Genomic DNA, 21,779 nt, shown 5'->3' on the forward strand with positions numbered 1-21,779 from the left:
AAACTGCAAGTGCTGCGGCACCTTGAATGCTAAGAAACGTGTTGCACGGTATAAATACTCCAAATGCGTGTGTATATTTGAGCGACGGAGCGAGGAAACCCCGCTTTTCGTTATGGGGGGCCCGTCTGAAGAGCGGAACCTCGAAAACACCGCTCTGGTTTCCAGCCGGCGGAGGGAACGGAAGCAGCCGAGGCAGGTCCGACGGAACGGCGTCCCCCCATCCCCCCCCCCTCCGTACGCGTGCCGGACGGGCGATGGAGGAGGCCGGAGGGGTGTTCCCCTTCCGCGACGTCCGCTGGGACCCGGACCCGGCGCTGGAGCCGAGCCCGGCCGTGCGCGTGCCTTCTCCGGCTCCCTTGGTGCTGGACAACGGCTCCTTCCAGCTGCGCCTGGGCTGGGCCTGCCGGGCCTCCGAGGTGCCCAGCGAGCCTCTGCTCCGATTCCGGTCGCTGGTGGCGCGCAGCCGCGGGGCGCGCGGAGGGGCCGGCCCCGAGACTCAGGTGGGCAACGACCTGGGCAGCCCCGAGCCCCTCCGCTGGCTGCTGCGCTCGCCCTTCGACCGCAACGTGCCGGTGCAGATGGAGCTGCAGGAGCTGCTCTTCGACCACGGCTTCCAGCGCCTCGGGGTCGCCTCGCAGGTATCGCCATCTAGTACCGTGCTTCCCAGCGTGAGATACACGCCCCACAGGTGGGGGGGGGGATTTGATTTTTAAGGGCAATTCAGGAATAAGTTATTAATATTAATTTTTATTTTTGCATTTCGTATGGTTCTAGGGGCCTCATATCATCATCACTTTTAATTTGCATACCGTCTTTCTATCTTACAATACCCAAGGCGGTTTACAAGCTGAAGAAACAAAGAACGGACACCTTGTAACAGTCTAACGCAATACAAAAATGTGATAATAAAACATAACTTTAAAATAAGCGTTCTACATCAAACAAAGTAACATTCAGCAATCATTAGTTCCCTTTTTGAATAATAAGAATTATATGTCACTGGTGGGGGGGGAATCAGGATTTTTAGAGATGCTTAGGTGGGGCATGGTAAAAAAAAAAGGTTGGGAACCACTGATCTAGTCCAAACACCATGCAATGCAGGAATATGCAGCTGTCCCATTTCTGGGATCAAACCTGCAACTGTGACATGATCAGCACCAGACTCTGACCAACGGACCTGCCCATGAGTTTGTGCATGTGCTACTCAACGTGTATAGTTCCGTTTCATCAGTACAGCGGTACCCAGCCTGCTTCCGCCAGATGCTGATGACTGGCCTGCCAGTCACTGCCTCTCAGGATTCATAGATCATCAAGCTGTAGAGTTGGAAGGGGCTCCTGAGAGTCATCTAGTCCAACCCACAGCTTCCAGACTCTGTTTTCTTGTGTAGCTCTTTAAATAACTTTCAAACCTACCTTTGTAAACAGTTTTAACCAGGTCTTCATTGCTTGCCATTTCATTACAGGGCTGTGTTGACCACCCAGTTGTTGTCACTGAAGCGGTCTGCAACCCTCTCTATTCAAGACAAATGATGTCGGAGCTCCTGTTTGAATGTTACCAAGTTCCCAAGGTTTCTTATGGCGTGGACAGTTTGTACAGTTTATATCACAACAAGAGGCAGGGCTGGCCTTGCAGTGGTCTCATAGTTTCCTCTGGATATCAATGTACACATATTTTGCCAGTCTTGGATGGCCGGTGAGTTGGCTGCAATAAACTGTATCCAAGCATTAGTGGACATTACTAACTTATCAGTGGGTCAACTCTTAGTAAAATTTAGTTGGATGCAATTCAGTTTTTTGCTTGATACTTTAAAATACTGTGAAGTTCTGCTTCTAAAGTTGACCATCAATTTATATAACAAAGGCAGCTGCACAGTTTGGTGTTGCCAACATGTTCTGAAAGAGCATCTTTATCAAATTAATGTTTATGCTCCCTTTATAAAAATGTTTTTGAAAGGTGTTGGGAAAATGAATCTGTGCAGCTGTCTTTCATTTTGTTTGTCATCTTTACTACTGCAATTGATCCATTGATTTGGTGTCTGACTTTTACTAATCCTGTATGCGAGAAGTTGCTAGAATATGTACTGAACATGGACACTGAATTATGTTAGAGCATTTGTTTTAAGCTGCTCAGAATTCTGGCATGTTTTTTTTTTTTAACTTAGATGATAACCTGCTATTGAGAACTCTAGTAGAAAGAACTTAATGAACCATTCCTATATTGTGTACCAACACACATTTACTTTGTTTCTATGGATTGGTAGGTTGGATGCTCGAAACTGTAAGCGTATAAATATTGGAGGGTGCCAGGCTGCTCTGTACCTTCAGCGTCTCCTGCAGCTAAAATATCCTGGGCATTTTGCTGCCATTACTCTCAGCCGTGTAGAGGAAATACTGCATGAGCACAGCTATGTTGCAGAAGATTATAAGGATGGTAAGCATTGCTATTAATGGCTGTCTTGCAGCTTTAAAATTACATACTATTCCCTCATGGTTTGGTAAAAAATATTTTTTTCTCTTAGGGTTCTGGCAATCCCAGCAGAAAAAAATCTTAAGAAGTAAATTTATATTGCTAAAGAGATATGAAAATATTGTAAATGTTAAAATGCTAGTCATGGTTAGTTTTAAACCTGAGTTCGGATTTGATTTGCAAACCTGCTTTAAAAATATGGTTAACATTAAGTAGATTGCAGATGTAAAACTTAATTTATAAGATTGATTAGACACCCTTCAACATAAGGTCCAACAATAAAATAATGCAGTTATAATAACAATGACAACTATTGCAATAATAGGAACCGTATGCATTCAAGAAAAGAGGTAGGTCCCACCAAACAAAATACCTTAATTGTCAAAGGGTAAAGTCATGCATCTTTATAGCATACAGCAAAATCTGAACAGTGAACAGCTGCACTCCTCACAGGGCCACCATCCTCTTTACTTATGAGAGTGGTGAGACTACCACAGGCGTCCTCTCTGCAGATCTGAACATCTAAGAAGGTTGGTGGGATGGAGGCAATCTTTCAGATATTTGGAACCTAAATCATTCATATCCTAAAATACTAATGTGAGCTATGGTCAGTGCTGGAAAGTTAACCTGATTTTACTTTATTAAGCTTTTGTATGGTGAATAATCCCTCAGATGCAGCAGCTTGTCCCAAGCAGTATCTAGTGATGCAGATTGCTTTGAGCCAACTTATTTATTATGTGCACTTATAAATAATAAAGTGTATTAAAGGGGATGAATTACCTTGTTGAATCTGGTCGGCAACTGGTTTTAGGAGGTCCATTTGGCACACACAATAAAAGACTGTATGCCTATTCTCCATCCTACTCCAGACTGTCAGCAAGTCACATTGCATCATGTCATTTGCACACTTTCTCCCCCTAGGTTTGCATTAGGGAGAGTTGGCTCTTGGGATTTTACTTGCTCATTCTTCTCTGGTTTCTCTTCAGATCATATAAATCTTTTGCCTTTTACAGTCTTCTGAAGCATAGCTACTCTCCTTGGAACAAGTGTCTGGGACCGGAGTACCTTTTGCTCCTTTCCTTTTCGTTCATGTCTCCTCCTACTTGGTGCAAAACTGTTGGGAAAAATATGTGCATCTAACAGACAATAGCAGTTTCGATTTGACAAGTAAACAAGAACAGTAATAGTGCAGGTTGTTTGTTTGTGAGCCAGTGTGGTGTAGTGATTAAGAGCGGTAGTCACGTAATCTGGGAAACCGGGTTCGTGTCTCCGCTCCTCCACATGCAGCTGCTGGGTGACCTTGGGCTAGTCACACTTCTTTGAAGTCTCTCAGCCCCACTCACCTCACAGAGTGTTTGTTGTGGGGGAGGAAGGGAAAGGAGAATGTTAGCCGCTTTGAGACTCCTGAAGGGGAGTGAAAGGCGGGATATCAAATCCAAACTCTTCTTCTTCTTCTTCATTGTTTATAAGCTACCTTTGAGAGTTAACCTCCCAAGGTGGCTCACAACATTTTTTTTTAAGATAACATTTTGTTATAGATTATCAGATGGCTTTCCCTGTAATTTCCAAATATCCAAACTTGCCAAAGACATTTGTTTAGTAGCACAGAGACCCTGTAGAGTTGTGCCTGCAAAAACTCATTATTGTGCTTCTGAAACTTCTGAGCAGAAATGCAGAAGTGGAGGTCACCTGAATATTATGAGAACCATGTGCATAAGATGCAGCTGCCCTTTTCAAATAAGCTGCTGGGGAGCACCCTCACATCTGAAGAGAAGCAGGAGAGGCGGCAGCAACAACTTCGACGGCTCCAGGAGCTCAATGCTCGCCGAAGAGAGGAAAAGCTACAGCTTGATCAAGAGAGGTTGGACAGGCTGCTTTATGTTCAGGTAACCCTGCACAATGTTTGAGATGCAGCTTTGGGGAAGTTGAAAAGGAGAAGCTGATGGCAGGAGAACAGGATATGAAAATCCCAGATTTCATTCTTGGGGAAAATACTTCATGTCATGGGATCTCACTTTGATATCGTCTCAGTGAGAGAATTGCAGATACCACATAGTCGCCAGAAAATAAGGGCAAGTTTTTTGCTCATTTGGAAATGTTCTCCCGCCCTGGGCTTTTCTGCGATATTCCCCTTAGTTATATTGCAGCCAACAGAAATCACATGGTATTGTGTTTTGTGTGCAGGAACTGCTGGAGGAAGGTCATATGGATCAGTTTCACAAAGGCTTGATGGAACTCAACATGGACTCTGCTGAGGAACTTCAGTCTTACATTCATAAGCTGAGTATGGCCATTGAGCAAACCAAGCAGAAAATCCTACAGGCAGAAGTGAGCGTTGAAGTGGACGTTGTTGATAGCAAGCCAGAGGTACTGCAGCGAGGTTGCATTAATTCTGTCAGCACATAGCCATAAGTATATGCAAAACAGTTCTAAGACTGTATTTTATCGACTGTGTTACAACTTCCTGCAAGTTGTCTATTGCTATATTCTCCTGCAGCTGTCTCCTTTTTGTCTTGCCATTCATCACCATCCGTCTGCGTCATAGTATCTCAGTTGGTGAGTGCCAACAGGACTGCAGCAAAAACAGGGCCACTGAGAAACAAAAGGGAAGTATTGCATTGCTTGAGAGAGTCCAAAGGGTTGCAGAAGTAGAAAAAGATAGTCGGCAGGGCGGGGGGTGGGGGGAGCTTAAAGAGTCCCCTCCACCTATGAAAAGAAAATTGCCCAATGAGGACTGAGCATGGTCTGGGGTCACAGAATGCTTAGTGTCTAGGGAAAAAATGGGAAATGGATGGGTGCAGAGGAACAAAGTGTATTGAAGAAGGACATGGCTGGCATGAAAGAAGGACATCAAAGACTGAACAGGAGCCACTCCACTCTCCAGTGAAGCTGCTGAGAAGTAGGAGTGGTCCCTGGTGTATCTCAAGGTATGCAGAAATGCAAAATATAAAAACATGGAGGAAAATCTTCCCCCAAGAGCTCTGTGAGGCTATTTTCATATTTGCTGTTCTCGGAGCTTAGTAGCCTCATCTTGCAGAAAACTGAGCTGCCATTTGTTTTGAGCACTCTTGAGACAGACCATAGCCTGTTTTAAATTTTTTAAAAATATGGCCTATTAGAGGTTGAGGATAGGAAAACGGTGGATATTCAAGTTGGAATTATGCAAAGGTTCCTCCTTGGCATTTGGCATCTTTCTTGAGCATTTCTCGTGCCCTGTTACAAAAAAAGTTGAAAAATGGAGTATGAAATTAGGGTCAGCTTCACATATCAGAATTGGGTAGATGCCAAGAATATATCCTACTTTTCAGTGTATAAGATGAGGTTGTTTTTTGTTTTTTTTTTACTAAAATGTATCCTCTTCTGGATACATTTGAAGCAACTATGTATTGCTCCAAAGTACTCATCTCAAAAGTGAAGGTGCCTATTGACTGAGCCACTTACCAATATCATGGGCAGGGCTTTTTTCAGACAGAATTCACCAGAACTGAGTTCCGGCACCAAAAAACGCCCTGATCATGGGTCATAAAGTAATGAAACTGGTGAAACGTTAATGTCAAGTATGAGGGGAATGATAGAAAAGGGTGTGTGAAAGTTAATTGAAAGCTGTTGGCATTGCATACCACATTCTGAGCCTATGATTTCCATAAACTATGAAAATGAATACTGGTCGTGTAATGGCTTTGTTTTCATGAGCATTTGTCTAGGATGCGTAGGGCAAAGGAGAACCATGGACTGAAATCAGTGACATCTTCTAAGCAAGAGTTATTTGAGGATACATTTTTACTTCCATGCAGAAAAATGTTTAATCTTTATCGTTATGTAAGCCTTTATTTATAAGTTCTGTAAACTTTCTCATATTTGCTAAATTCAAAAATAGCCTTTTTTGGTTTACAGCTGGCAAAACCAAATTCTTGGCATGAAATTCCCAAACCCCAATTGCTTAGCATCACAGCTCTAAGTAAAGTAGCCTATCTCAGGTTTGAAACCTCACTCAGTAAATAGTTAAAAAATATATATATATTCAGCCAGCACTGGCAAGAGCTATGGAGGCATCCTGATTCAGTCATTTTAGCAGCCTGGTCTTTGTTGCCCCTTCTGGCATAATACTTACTTTCACTGAACATTGCTGCCTGAAAGTAGCAATTTTCTACTATTTACAATCCACTTATTTAGACTGCAAATATTGGTTTACTAGCTTCACATGAACAGACAAAAATACTTCATAAACCTGTTGATGAGTCTCAAATGTACCAAGTTTGTGCCATCCTGAACATTTAAACTTACTCTAGTCTTTTGTTGTCAGTTTGTGCCATCCTGAACATTTAAACTTACTAGTCTTTTGTTGTCAGTTATATATTTATGTGGATTAGGCATGCTTCTGAACAGAGGGTTTTAAAAAAGTGGATAACTGTGTTAAACTAATTGGATGTATATAAATATATTGCTTGATTTTATTATCTCATAAAATTTATACACATAACACCGGTCCTGAGAGATCTGCACTGGCTCCCAGTACGTTTCTGAGCACAATTCTAAGTGTTGGTGCTGACCTTTAAAGCCCTAAACGGCCTTGGTCCAGTATACCTGAAGGAGCATCTCCACCCCCATCGTTCAGCCCAGACTCTGAGATCCAGCGCCGAGGGCCTTCTGGTGGTTCCTTCATTGCAAGAGTGAGGTTACAGGAAACCAGACAGAGGGCCTTCTCAGTAGTGGCACCCGCCCTGTGGAACGCCCTCCCATCAGATGTCAAGGAAATAAGCAGCTATCCTATTTTTAAAAGACATCTGAAGGCAGCCCTGTTTAGGGAAGTTTTTAATATTTAATGCTGTATTGTTTTTAACACTCGATTGGGAGCCGCCCAGAGTGTGGCTGGGGAAACTCAGCCAGGTGGGCGGAGTATAAATAATAAATTATTATTATTATTATAAAAGAAAACCCCTCAAAGCAGTTTACAAAAAGGTAAAAGTAAAATTGAGGGGGAGAAATGTTTACTAAGGCTGTACTCCCAAGCACATTTAGTAGCCCCCTTGAATTTGGTGGGACTTTATGATTAATTGCATCATCTTAGAACTGCATAGCTGGCATTCAGCCAGCAGGAAAGGCTTGTTCATTCTGGTCATAACTGGTTTTAGACCTTGGCATTGGCAAGCCAGCTTCTGTGGCTTCCCTGTTTTAATATAATAACCTGTGGTCTCTTTCGTTTTCAAGATGCCTGATCTGGATCCAATGGGCAGTGAACAATCAATGGAAGACGTAGAAAGCATGAATGAATTTGAGCCCTTATTTGCTGAGGAGCAACCCGAAGTTGAAAAGCCAGTTACTACAGTACAGGTTTGTCTTTATACACATCCTGTCTCTTAGTCTACTTTACGGTATATATTTTTGCAAGGTTTTGCACAACCTTGATGGCAGAAAGTGAGGAGGAATTAAAGAACATTTTAATGAGGGTGAAAGAGGAGAGCGCAAAATATGGTCTGAAGCTCAACATCAAAAAAACTAAGATCATGGCCACTGGTCCTATCACCTCCTGGCAAATAGAAGGGGAAGAAATGGAGGCAGTGAGAGATTTTACTTTCTTGGGCTCCATGATCAATGCAGATGGTGACAGCAGTCACAAAATTAAAAGACGCCTGTTTCTTGGGAGAAAAGCAATGACAAACCTAGACAGCATCTTAAAAAGCAGAGACATCACCTTGCTGACAAAGGTCCGTATAGTTAAAACTATGGTTTTATCAGTAGTGATGTATGGAAGTGAGAGTTGGACCATAAAGAAGGCTGATTGCCAAAGAATTGATGCTTTTGAATTATGGTGCTGGAGGAGACTCTTGAGAGTCCCATGGACTGCAAGAAGATCAAATCTATCCATTCTGAAGGAAATCAGCGCTGAGTGCTCACTGGAAGGACAGATCCTGAAGCTGAGGCTCCAGTACTTTGGCCACCTCATGAGAAGAGAAGACTACCTGGAAAAGACCCTGATGTTGGGAAAGATGGAGGGCACAAGGAGAAGGGGACGACAGAGGACGAGATGGTAGGACAGGGTTCTCGAAGCTACCAGCATGAGTTTGACCAAATTGTGGGAGGCAGTGGAAGACAGGAGTGCCTGGCGTGCTCTGGTCCATGGGGTCACGAAGAGTAGGACATGACTAAACAACAGCAATTTTTGCATTCAGTCAGCTACACTGGGCATGAATTTTGAGCCCTGGCCTCACTAAGTAAGTCCTTGGAGGAGGCTCTATCCCTTGGCTGAAGTTTTATTATCTGTCAATAATAATAATAGTGACTTAAACCCATGGCATTGAAAAATGAAGATTGTAAACTCATGTTTCAGACACTGACTACCAAATCCCATTGACTTCAACCCATGGCTGTAATTCTGTGTATATTTGGGAGTAACTCTGTGAAACGTGCTTTCAAGTATACATGCATATGGTTGACCTATAGGAGAAGTGTTAATTTCCCCTCCCCAAAAATACTTGTAGCAATAGGAAGAAACATCCCCAAGAGTATCTGCTGTCCCCTTGATCACAGTTTATACCAGTTATATCTCATACAGCAGACATAATGTAAACTGTAAGCACCTAACATTTTCTAGATACTACACCAAACATTAAAAATACGAGTCCATGCCTGAGGGCTTACAATCTAGTAAATGCAGTACAAAAGGAACAAGGCATAGGAAAAGAACTGGGGAAGTAAATTCAGAAACTAATTCTTCGAAAAGTTACACAAATGTTTAATGACCAGGTAGCGTGGTTGTGGGAAATGGTTCTGGGAGGGGAGAAGCCAAAAGGCTTTCAGTCCCAACTGATAGAGTATCTTATGCTATCTCATCTCTCCTACTGCTGCAACTACCTATAATATCTCATAACAGAATGTGTTGAAAAGTTGAAGTCTATCTCTGGATGAGGGCAGACAATACAGATTCTGGTGGTGATAGAGCTTAATCCATATTTACGACATATTTTCAATAAAATGTCGAGCATTACATAAAAGGTTCTGACAAGTAGCAGTATGTTTCTGACTCTGATATTTTTACAGCCCGTGTTTAACCTGGCAGAGTATCACCAGCTCTTTATTGGCACAGAAAGAATCCGGGTTCCTGAAATTATCTTCCAGCCATCCTTAATAGGAGAAGAGCAGGCTGGGATGGCAGAAACCATACAGTTTGTCCTGGACAGGTTAGTTTTCAAAAGTGAACTCCTATTTAAATGACAGTGCAATCCTGTACATGTGTATCTGAAAATAAGCCTAGTTGAATTAAATGGTATTCTTAGGTAAATGTGGGTAGCATTGCAGCCTCTGTGTATTTAAGAACAAGCTGTCACTGTTCAGAGAGTACTTGTTTTTTCTCCTGTAGAACCCAAATAATTAATCTCATCACTTTTTTATATAAAAAACCCTCAGTTTTGCAAGATTCTGGGGGATGCCACCACATTAAATAAGGCATTGTGTGATTATACATTTTGTTAGCTGCCTTGAACATAGTGCATGATGCAGAGCACAAATTATATAAAAGAAGATGGTTGAGAGACACATTTGAAAGCCATGTACACACACAGTCCCCCTGTGTCTCACTGTTAAAATGTAAATTAACAGGCAGTCTGAAGAGAGGAGCTTTTTACTAGAAGGATATTTTGAATTTGAACAAACTAAAATCATATTTGTGCTTTAATCCTTGAAATAGTTTAAACATTAAATCGGCATCTACGACTACAGGGATTTCCCCTTCCCATCCACCCTTAGCACAGGGGTGGGGATTGTTTTTTACTCCAGGGGCCACATTCTTTTCTGGGCCACCTTCTGGGGGCCATATGCCAGTGTTGGGTGGGGCCAGAGACAAAAGAGGGCAGAACAACAAATGAATTTCACCTTCCATTCTCTGTCCTCAATCCCAGTCAGCTAGAAGCACTATGAATCTGTTAAGGGAGTTTTATTTATTCAGGTATCCTAAAGAGCAGCAGGAAAAACTTGTCCAGAATGTCTTCCTTACTGGTGGGAACATGATGTATCCTGGAATGAAAGCCAGAATCTACAAGGAGCTGCTTGAAATGAGGCCATTCCAGTCGTCTTTTCAGGTGTAGTATTGGCTTTAGCAATGCAATGGCTACATGCAGCATCCAAATACTGTACATGGCAACGATGACCAAACTTTATTGCACATGTGAAGCTAAGGGGGGCATTTGAACTGATGTAAAAAATCTACTGAATTGGGCAGCAAGCTTAAAGAGGGATGTAAATTTATAGAATACATTGGTAACCATGCTGGGCAGCATAAAGTATGGTAAAGGTAAAGGGACCCCTGACCATTAGGTCCAGTCGTGGTCAACTCCAGGGTTGCCCCGCTCATCTCACTTTAATGGCCGAGGGAGCCGGCGTACAGCTTCCGGGTCATGTGGCCAGCATGACTAAGCCACTTCTGGCGAACCACAGCAGCACACAGAAACACCGTTTACCTTCCCGCCGGAGCGGTACCTATTTATCTACTTGCACTTTGACGTGCTTTCGAGCTGCTAGGTTGGCAGAAGCAGGGACCAAGCAACTGGAGCTCACCCCGTCATGGGGATTCAAACTGCCGACCTTCTGATCAGCAAGTCCTAGGCTTTGTAGTTTAACCCACAGCGCCACCCAGGCAAAAATATTGTCGAGCACTTGAACCTTCATGTTCAGGGACTGTATGACCTTGAATTTGCTTGTTGGGAAGCAACAGTGTGGGAGAGCTACTGATAGCCCTGCTTTGTTTGAGTAGTTTCTTGGTTCATCACTGAGGAACAGGATGCTGGCTAAGAGGAAGCTTTTGGCTTTCATATTCTGGCAGTAGAACAACAAACGGGGGACATGGTTGCTGCATTCTGCTTTGTGTCTTTATAAAGGTAACCCTCCTTCCCGTTTTTCAGCATACAAGGCAGTTTACAAATGATCAAAGGAACAAGTTCTGAGAATGCACTGCAAGGGGCAGACCATAGAATATGAAAACGTTAAATCCAAAAAGCAAAAGAAACACTCCTTAAAGACTTGAGGAAAAGAAAAGCATTTTAGATTGGTGTCTAAGAAAGAAGAACTGACAGCCAGCAAACCTTTCTGGGGAATGCGTTCTATACAAGAGCTAGCAGAATAGAAAAGACCTTCGCTCTGGTTGTTACATTGCCAGCATCAGAGGTCAGGGCCATCCAGAGCACAGCCTCAGAAGGTCACCTTAAGGAACAGGTTGTTTCATACCAAATAGGATTGTCAGATGTTTGCACCATGTAGCTTTGTGTGCTGCCATTCTTGTTCTGTGGCCTTTGACTTCCACTAAACAGATCCCTTTATTGTCTTGCTGCCATCCAGGTGCATCTTGCTTCCAATCCTGTTTTAGATGCATGGTATGGAGCTCGAGAGTGGGCCCTGGAGTACATGAACCGCGATGAAGGCTGGGTTACAAGGAAAGATTATGAAGAAAAGGGTGGAGAATACCTTAAGGAGCACTGCACTTCCAACGTTTATGTGCCCATCCGTCTCCCAAAGCAGGCTCCGCGGGCAGCTGAAACTCCAGCATCCAGCAAAGCGCCGGGAACCGCCGCAAACAATGTCTCTGAGCAAGCATAGTATGCAGGCTGCAATGGTATGTAATTGCAAAATAGACACAACCTGTGTAAAGCTTTTCAGGACTGCAAGGCAGCTGCCATCCTGCAAAACCAGGTGCAAGTTTAAGTTCAACATTTCCGGGCACCTCAGCTTGTGCAGCGATCAATTGTGTGTTTTATCCATGGTTGCCATGGAAGAATTGCAGGCTCTTCACCAGTTTTTGGTGTAAAAAATGCAAAAGAAATATTGGCCTCATTGAGGCTAACATATCATGTGTTTTATATTAATAGACTATGCTGTAAAAATCTGCTGGCAATGTAAATAAAGTCTTTTGGGTTTTCCCCTCCCCATGTTTATCAGTGTCAAATGTTCCTAACATACCACAGGACTGATTTCCAGAGAGGTAGCCATATTCGTCTGCTGCAACAAAAACTATGAAAACTACATTATGCCAATATGGACCAAAGAGTTTATTTCAAGCTTTGGTGAATGTGAGCTTGCTTCATCAGATACATCAGTAGCAATGTTAATCCAGGAGGGGGAGCCTTTAGCCAAAGAAAGAAGGTAGTTTGAAGGAACAAATCTTTGCTGAAATTGAGATTTGGGGTTTTGTTTCTTATTCTAGTCATCTGTTCAGATAGTTGTGGACTTTTCCTTTCTTTTGTTCACTAGCTAAAGGGGGGGAAACCCACAGTATAGTTTCAGAAGTTTATTCTGACACACGTTTGTAAAACGAGAAGGTTCAGCAATGCATCAGTTTATGAAACATTTATTACATAAGGGAGGCAAACACTGGTGTTGGTAGAAAGAGAAAACGCCATATTTGGTTCAGTTAGGGCATCCTACATTAGTGATGAATTACTAATTGAACATGGCTGCATTGGTTAGTGACCCCCTGCATGCCAAGGAGAACAAAACCCTTGTTCATTACTCTTGCTTATATTAAGCAGCCATTGTTTTAGCCTGTCATAGTGCCACACAGATTCTCTTCTAAATGAATGTATCCCTGTATGCTTGAACATTGGCTCTATTAATCAGGCACACAACTGCGAATTAAGGAAAAACTGTAACTCTTTAACAAGGAGAGAAAATAGGGAAAGCAATTAGCCCAAATTATGGCCCAATTTTCAACTGTCAGTTATTGTAGTACTGTCCAGGTAAAACAGAACTTTAGTCTGCAAGGAACTGATCTGAGATTGCACTTATCACAGAAACTGGAGATAATTTGTCATTAATTGGTGCCTAAATTCTTGTATAAGGGCTAGTTCAGGGTTAGCTTGGGCAGGCTACATCCAGCTGCAGATGCTATTTTATTTATTACATCTAAATGCAGTTGGCTGCTGATGTGCTCTCAAGCACTCATTAAGGTATAGCAAAAAGTTAATGCCATAGTTTTCTCAAGGTGGGAAACTTTCAAGCTCTCAGAACAAGGTGAAAAAGCATAAGCTGGGATGTATAGTTCTCAATGTAGAACACTGGGAAGTTCACAAACTTAAGTAGGTTTTCTAACAATGAAAAAGAAAAGCAGCCGAATGGCCACAAATAACCTATCTGAACAAATGTACGTTGATCACTTCATATACAACAACCAAATGTGTGTTGTATATGTAATATCATCCTCAGTAAAGTCTTAATGATCTGGATTCTTACAACATAGACAACACCCTGCCTTTCAGTCCAATTTGCCAATTGCAAATACATCAACACTAGCTTCTCGGCATCATGTACATTTGCCTTAGAATAGCCATTAGGCTGTCTTCTTAAAATTCTTCTAAATAACTTATGAAATGAATCTGTAAACTTTGTAGTTTACTGCTTTTTTTATTAATATGCATCCCAACTTACGTATTTCCTTGCTGCTGAATGAGATTTCCATTTGTGTTTCCTGACTAAGAAAAAGATTCCACACTCCTTCAGCTCAGATGTAAGACATAATACTTTTATGTAATGTTGTGCCTGAGCACAGGTGATCCATAATAGGGAGTCCATTTATAGGCAGTTGGCAAGCATTAGCTGTCTTACAGAGTCTGCTTGGTTTGTGCAAGTCTGTCACTTTTGGCCCCAGGCCACAGTCAGGGCAATTGAGGCCCTCAAGGCTGCAGCAGTAGATTATCAAGGCAACTCTTAGGTGGTTAGGTTTCAAGCATCCTGTATCTTTCTTGCTTTGCCTATGTCATTGTTGGAATGCGATTTAACTTTTCAAGATGGCAGTATCTAGAACTGAATGCAGTACTGCAGATAAGACTGTGACCATTGCTGGAGAGACAGACACGCACATTTCTTTCCAATTCTTAGGTACACAGTGCTTCTGTGTTAATGTAAGACAGTGATTGTCTTTGAACCACACATGTCTCTGAAAGGTAATGAAACCAGATTATTGTAAACTTCATTATTCCTCATTGAATGGTTAAAATCTACAGAATTATGTGACCTGGACCATGTTCAGAATTGTGGAATATACAAAATCCTGAGGTTAAACACACAAGATGCAACAATTCTGCACTCTGAAGGCACAAGCATTTTGTTCATGTTGCCTGCATGTGTTCATTTTTAGCCTCAAAGTGATGACATTTAGAAACTTGCTTAGAAAAGTCCAACCCTTATTTTAATACTCTACTTAGGCATATTGAAGCAGCAACTTTGTGCAGCTGACTGCTTGCAAGTTGTTTGTGCCCCAAATTTGGCCACCACACAGTTTATCTTCAAAATGATTGTTTTTTTGTTTTCGTCTTGCCTTGACAAAAGATTAAGAATCTAATCTCCCACTAAATCAGTGGCAAACGTCCTGCTGATTTTAACGGGCAGGATTGTACCTTGACTTTAAATTGCAAAGATAAAGCAGGAATAATCAGGTAGTACTATTTTTGTTTTACCCTGCTCCTTTGGCAAGCTTTCTAACAGCACTTTAGCTTCAAAACGTCATTCCCAGAACTCTACCATTAACCACAATAATGGGTCAATTAAGTGTACCAGGAAGTAATGACAAGGAAATAACAAGAGACGTGTTGATTTCAGCTGCCCCCAGACAAAAGAAAATTAATGTTTGCCAAGTGGAAAACGTTAAAATCAACAGCAGGGGACTGGAATAAATATGTTCAAGTTTGTAAAGTCTTATGAAGGACACAACACAGTAGAAACTAGGGCTGCAGTCCTGAGCACTCTTCCCAAGAAAAAGGTCCCATTTAACCGAGTGGGACTCCTGTGTGAGTAAACATACTTAGAAGCAGCTGTAAGTCCCATCACCAGTGTTAACTGGAGTTTGCAATTTAGTTAAACCAATTTACAACCTAGTATTTTGTTATGTTTTGATTTTTTTAAAGTTGATGTTAACCAGAATAGCGGGTCAACGTCACGTATCATTTGCTAGTTTTCCTGCTGCAACAAGCTGATCTTGGCAGGAGACAAGTGTACCTATTTTTTTCTGACAAAGGATGGAGATTGGGATTAAAGAAGGGATATTACTACTACTACTACTACTACTACTACTAAGCCCATTGTTGAAATGTGAAGTAGAAGTCTCTCCATTTGCTTACATTTGGCACTTTGCATGGCCAAGCACATAAAGAAGAAAATCTGCAATCATTTTTACCTTTTTTATTATTGTATTTTGCTGGGTGGGTGGTGGTGGTAATTCTAGTCTAGGGGTTGATGCTGTGCCTGCAATATGTGACTAGTTTTGAACAAGTTGTTGTTGTTGATGATGAACCACCCTCTTGATGAAGGGTGGTATGTAAATCTAATAAGCAAAGTTTAATTGATGAAACAGTTTAATTGATGAAAATAAAAAAAAATAAAAGGTATCCTATTGCATTATAAAAGTTAACACAATTCCATATATACTTATCTAAGGTATAAGTATTATTGTTTATCTATCCCCTACCGTATTTTGTATAAATGCTTTTCATGTATCATTATACTTGTTCATGCAACGTCTCTGTCTATAAGCAATCCTTTCATAAGTTGCAAGTGCAGTCATATCTTTGCAGTGCATCAGTATCAGTCTTTTGGCACAAAGAATCCATTTATGTTAATAGGTCTTGACTTTTTGGCAGGTACTCCTTGGGAGTGGGTGTTAGAGTTAAACATACAGTAGTGATCAAAATATTCAAATATACTTTCTCTCAGATAAGTGTGTGAGCATATATTCTCTTTTGCACACACAATCTAGTGACCAAATGAGATTTGTATATGTGGTTACTATTACGAAGATAGCCTGGTCCCAGGTTATGTCCTTGCATGGGGTGATTTCTACCCTTCTGGCCTAGTAATTTAATTACGCTAATCTGTGTTTATTGGGATGCGGGTGGCGCTGTGGGTTAAACCACAGAGCCTAGTGCTTGCCAATCAGAAAGTTGGCGATTTGAATCCCTGCGACAGGGTGAGCTCCCATTGCTCTGTCCCTGCTCCTGCCAACCTAGCAGTTCGAAAGCACGCCAAAATGTGCAAGTAGATAAATAGGTACTGCTCCGGCGTGAAGGTGAACAATGTTTCCGTGCGCTGCTCTGGTTTGCCAGAAGCGGCTTAGTCATGCTGGCCACATGACCCGGAAGCTGTAAGCCAGCTCCCTCGGCCAATAAAGAAAGATGAGTGCCGCAACACCAGAGTCATCCGCGACTGGACCCTAATGGTCAGGGGTCCCTTTACCTTTAATCTGTGTTTATCTCCTTTATGAAACATGCAGTCCAACTACCAGAGACAGCCACAGAGGTTAGTTTTTGCCAATGATGTAGAAGCAGAACCTAGACTTTCCCTAAAGCTCAGGTCCCGTGGAAAACAGAACCTATTATCTCTTAAATCATTACGGGTTGCTGCAGTTCCTTACATACCTTTTCACTGGCTTGGCTGTTTTAATTAATATGCCACATCTGTGTTTTTAGGCAACCACATACTTTTGATCCATGAATAACTGAACTTCTGGCCAAGCTACATGTTATACAACTCTCTCTCTCTCTCTCTCTATATATATATATATAGCAGGAGTCTGGCGGTCATTTTAAAGTGTTAAAAACAGCAGCTTCTAATGAGTGCAACTAGGAATTGAGATGCAGGGGAAAGGAGGATCTAAATCCCCCCCCCCATTTTATCAACACAAAAAACAGTGACAATTTGTTGTTGACAAAGGACATATAAAAGGCCCCATTACCTTCAGTAGCTTAGGGCCTCATCAAAGCTAAATCTGGCCCTGATTGTCCTCTAATCTGACTAATCTTCACCAAACACAGTTTTTTCTTCCACCATAACAGCCCTCAGAAAACTGATGTGTGCTGTTGTGTACAAGTGTACCATTTGAGCTTCCCTAAGCACCACACTTAGCTGCAAGTACATGTGGCTTCCGGGACGCGGGTGGCGCTGTGGGTAAAAGCCTCAGCGCCTAGGGCTTGCCGATCAAAAGGTCGGCGGTTCGAATCCCCGCGGCGGGGTGCGCTCCCGCTGCTCGGTCCCAGCGCCTGCCAACCTAGCAGTTCAAAAGCACCCCCGGGTGCAAGTAGATAAATAGGTACCGCTTACCAGCGGGAAGGTAAACGGCGTTCCGTGTGCTGCGCTGGCTCGCCAGATGCAGCTTTGTCACGCTGGCCACGTGACCCGGAAGTGTCTCTGGACAGCGCTGGCCCCTGGCCTATAGATGTGAGATGGGCGCACAAACCCCAGAGTCTGTCAAGACTGGCCCGTTCGGGCAGGGGTACCTTTACCTTTACCTTTAAGCACCACACTAGTTCACCTATGTTAGACGTTCACCGGTTTGGCAGGGTTAATGGCACACTCTCTCTCGAGCGATTGCCTGGCAAAAGGAGATCGACGTTTCTGCACTCCTTTCCAAGTCATTTATTACCTTGGGAATTGACACACATTCCTGTTTCTAGGTCACTCATGCGTCTGCTAGTGGCTCGGAGACGGATTTTGCTAGAGAACAGTGCCGTATATCATAAGAGGTCTTGAGAGGAGGTCAAGGGCCCCTGGGACATTTTGTTCTGCATCCAAATGGAAGGAGGCAGGCCATTTCCCCTTTTAGTTAGCAAGAGAAGTGCACACACCCCTCATGTTCTCAGGCCACGTGTAGATTAATCTTTGGAAACGGCTCTCACAAGCAACTATTGTACCCTGTGAGCTAGTGTTAGTGTTTACACAATAAAAAATAAAGTGCACATAAATGAGGTGCAAATACATAAAGTGCACATTTTACTGCTGCCATAAAAGCAGTGACTGCCTTGTATAAACATGTTATTTTTTTGGGGGGGTGATTATCAACACACATTTTTAAAATGTTTTAAAAATTAATTTTTATGTTGTGTGTACTTTGGAACAAGTCTCAGCTTCCTCCTGAACTCTGAAAGAGCTGCCTTTGCCCAAATGTTTGAGAGAAGATCCTGATATTCTGTGAAGCTGTCTCTGTGTATGTGTTCTTTAAAAATGGATAGATGAATGTTGTAAGAAAATAGCTCTTGGCAGAAGACTCTGGCATGAGTACGAGTAAGGGCTTTCTCAAAAATTCACTTTTTGAGTCTGGTTTTTCTTACAGTACAAAGAAGCAAGTTTTCATACATCTTCCAGATGGTTCCTTACAATGATTTTAAAATACAAGTCAAGGAATACCTAGGAGTAGTATTCAGAAAACATCTGGAAACAGCTGCATTGATTGATGGTGCCATTTGCGGGTCTTGTTTTGGAATGAATTATACTGTTGATCTTACAAGCAATATGCCAATTCCACCTTTTTTTCCTTTTTTACACAAGGGGGTTCCTGCGTCTGTCTAATATTAGGCAGAATTAGTCTGTGTAATATGTGACTTAGGAGTCAGAGGGAACAACTCGTAAATCTGAGATACAAACTGAGATACTCATAAATTGCTGGCAGTGCTGTGTGTTGGGTTCAATCCTACTCATGCACGCTGGAGGTTGTCTTATTCAGCTTATTGGGTAGCGTTCACTGGGTGTCTCTCTGATGATGGAAAGCAACTGGCAGAACAGGGATGGAGGAAATTTTCAGCGATTCCTCCCCCTGCACCCCCTCCCAAAATTTACTCCAAAGGATTGCGTCTGGAGCAGTTTTTGAGAGAGGTTGCAGGGAACGGGGGTAATTGCTGAAAGCTTGCACACCTCCTTTTTTAGCTAACAGATGCCTTCCATCAGCGAAGTGACACCCATTAGATTCCACATAGTGGAAAAATGTGGCATAAACAAGCATAGGATTGGACTGTTAGAAGCTGCAAGTACATCTGATAATGTGTGTGTCGAGTCCCATTAGCAACCTAGATAGGATGATTATTCTAAGTTTTGAATGCCTTCAAAAAAATCCCCAGTTGTAATTCTTGGGGCTTTGCAGGTTTTCTTCGAGGTAACGGCTGTGGCCAGCATTTGTAAGATCCAGGCTGGAGTTAAACCTAACTTCCATGAAGCCAGTGTCACACTAGCATTCTAATTCTACCATGCACCTCTTTTTCTCCAGCACGGCACCGCAAGCCACCTATTTTTTATTATTCTGTTTTCTACAGTGCTCAAAAAGATATGGAGGTAGTGCAAGTTTCTTTGCTTCTGAGTCAGCTTCCCCAGTGGCTTCTGAGTGGCAATAAACATAAGGTCTGTGAGCAGGGTTTGACGTTTCGGCCTTTGCTAAGAGAAGGAAGTCAGGTTGTAGATTTAAATAAAACATTACCTTGAATGCCCCCACCACACCTTGTAGTCTAAACCAGTGATTCCTAGTTAGCTAATTACATATATTTTTCAAAATCCAAGCCACAGACCCTCCTACTTTTGAAAATTTTGATAACTATGGTAGTTGCCTCTGCAAAGCAATTTTTTGAACAAAATGTGGGGTAGCTTCGAATAAGCAAAGGATTTTTGATATACTAAAAGACAGTCCATAAAATTTGTGATATTACCATGCAAAAATGACAAAAAAAATAGTTGAAGGGGGGAGGCAAGGGATGGGGCTATAGACCCCCTGGGTGTGTTATTTGGACCTCTAGGGATCTCTGGACCCCTAATTGGGAACCACTGGTCTACACCCTTAATGAGCAGATTGCGTGCATGCAATGATTCCGGAAGTGTGCAGAAAAAACGTAGAACATAGTGCTAGCTGTGGCAGTCACATTCTTGATAGTGTTCATGCATGCATGCAGACACATCAAAAAGCAAATTTTTTGTCTTTATGCCAAAAATAAATGCTTGAAAGTATACAGAGAGGTATAATACTCATTTCAGTCTTGGGATCAAGAGGTTGGGAATGCGGCTTCAGGGCCCTGCCTGATGACCACACAAAGCAACTGCAAACATATACATGTTAATGCGGAAGCCCAACTGTGTTTTTAGCTAAGCGTGTGTAGCATAGGAGCTGGATTCACTATCCCCACTGCAAGGTAAATGGAGGTGGGAGAAGTGGGTCACACTATAGGCTCATACTTCACCTGTGGTGATCCATATACCGTATTTTTTGCACCATAACACTCACTTTTTTCCTCCTAGAAAGTAAGGGGAAATGTCTGTGCATGTTATGGAGGGAATGCCTACGGATGGCGGGGGGGGGGGATCTGCTGCAGTCGTGAGCAGAGGATCCATGGTTCCCCTTCCCTCCTCCATGGCTCGCTTTGAAACAGCAAAGCGGGAGAAGAGCCGCTGAGTGGGGAGGAGAGAGGGACAGAGAGCCTGCTTCTTTAAAGGAGCAAAGTGGGAGAGGAGAGGAGCCTTCTCCACTTATACCCCTCTTCTTCATTATTAGCAGCATCCTTCTCCACCCACCCCATGCGTGCTCCTTCTCCACTTATACCCCTCTTCTTCATTATTAGCAGCATCCTTCTCCACCCACCCCATGCGTGCTCCTTCTCCCCTTAAACCCCTGTTCTGCATTATTAGCAGCATCCTTCTCCACACACCCCACGCGTGCTCCTTGTCCTTTGAGTGCTTTTCCTTCCCTCCCCACTTAAAACGTGGTTACAAAGCACGGATCCACATGGATCCTCAGGATTTTTGCACTGGGTCACCCCAAATTCACCATCAGATCACACGTCTGTGGCCACAGCATGAACCACAAAAATCATACATCCACTGTTTCATTTAGAATTTTTTTTTTCTTGTTTTCCTCCTCTAAAAACTACGTGCGTGTTATGGTCGGGTGCGTGTTATAGAGTGAAAAATACGGGTAATAATGTGATGCTATAGAATCTCAAGTTATAGAGTCAGGGTTCCAGATACTGCCCAGTTGCAAGAGTGTGCCCTGCCAATGCTGCAATTTGCCATTGCTTTTATTTTGATAGATTCCTGTTAGAAGCTATTGTGGCAGGATGTGTTCAGGGGAGAAATTATCTCTGTGGTAGCCAGACAACTGCATGATTAATACCTATTACCGCTAAACAAACAGCTCATTAAGTTCTCTCCAGGAACCATGCTACAACGCACCACTTGAGGTTAAAATGAAGATGTTCCGAGGCTTCTGAAATTAGATGGAGAGGGGAAGCATCATTTTGGGTTCAAAATAACTTGCTTTTGATTAACAATAAACAGAGATCCAAGTGCTTGCAACGTAGTGGATTGTTACAGAGGGAAGGGGTAAGTAGACTTCAGTTTTCTGAGATCTACTTGCCTTTTGTTGAGAACTCTGGGGAACCCTGTTGGGCCAGATCTCTATTTCCCCATCCTGGCTTGCCAACTTCAATAGGAGATACTGCCGAAGCAGGATTGAACTCCCCACATATCAGCTGTTGTGCAGGGAGTTCAATCCTGATTTCTGCAGGGTTCAGGCACATCAGCTAGTTTC

General features: G+C 42.6%; 1 protein-coding gene across 1 annotated transcript; it reads left to right on the plus strand.

The window, feature by feature from the left end:
• Nucleotides 1–33: 33 nt before the first annotated feature.
• On the plus strand, nucleotides 34–12,377 carry ACTR5 (actin related protein 5). The gene is made up of 9 exons (XM_082226027.1): nucleotides 34–638; nucleotides 1,464–1,693; nucleotides 2,262–2,431; nucleotides 4,136–4,353; nucleotides 4,652–4,834; nucleotides 7,676–7,798; nucleotides 9,506–9,645; nucleotides 10,410–10,542; nucleotides 11,795–12,377. The coding sequence occupies exons 1-9, from the start codon at nucleotides 255–257 to the stop codon at nucleotides 12,050–12,052; spliced, it is 1,839 nt and encodes a 612-aa protein (XP_082082153.1). The 5' UTR covers nucleotides 34–254; the 3' UTR covers nucleotides 12,053–12,377.
• The last annotated feature ends 9,402 nt before the right edge of the window (nucleotides 12,378–21,779 follow it).

The sequence above is a fragment of the Podarcis vaucheri genome (assembly GCF_965113315.1).
Source record: "Podarcis vaucheri genome assembly, chromosome: 6".
In the NCBI taxonomy this organism is placed as follows: domain Eukaryota; kingdom Metazoa; phylum Chordata; class Lepidosauria; order Squamata; family Lacertidae; genus Podarcis; species Podarcis vaucheri.

Bases quoted from the DNA above. Each gene is read 5' to 3' on its own strand.
- ACTR5 (XM_082226027.1), top strand. From the start codon at position 255: ATGGAGGAGGCCGGAGGGGTGTTCCCCTTCCGCGACGTCCGCTGGGAC. The intron at 4,354-4,651 runs GTAACCCTGCAC...TTTTGTGTGCAG, and splicing joins ACAGGCTGCTTTATGTTCAG to GAACTGCTGGAGGAAGGTCA. The intron at 7,799-9,505 runs GTTTGTCTTTAT...ATATTTTTACAG, and splicing joins AGCCAGTTACTACAGTACAG to CCCGTGTTTAACCTGGCAGA.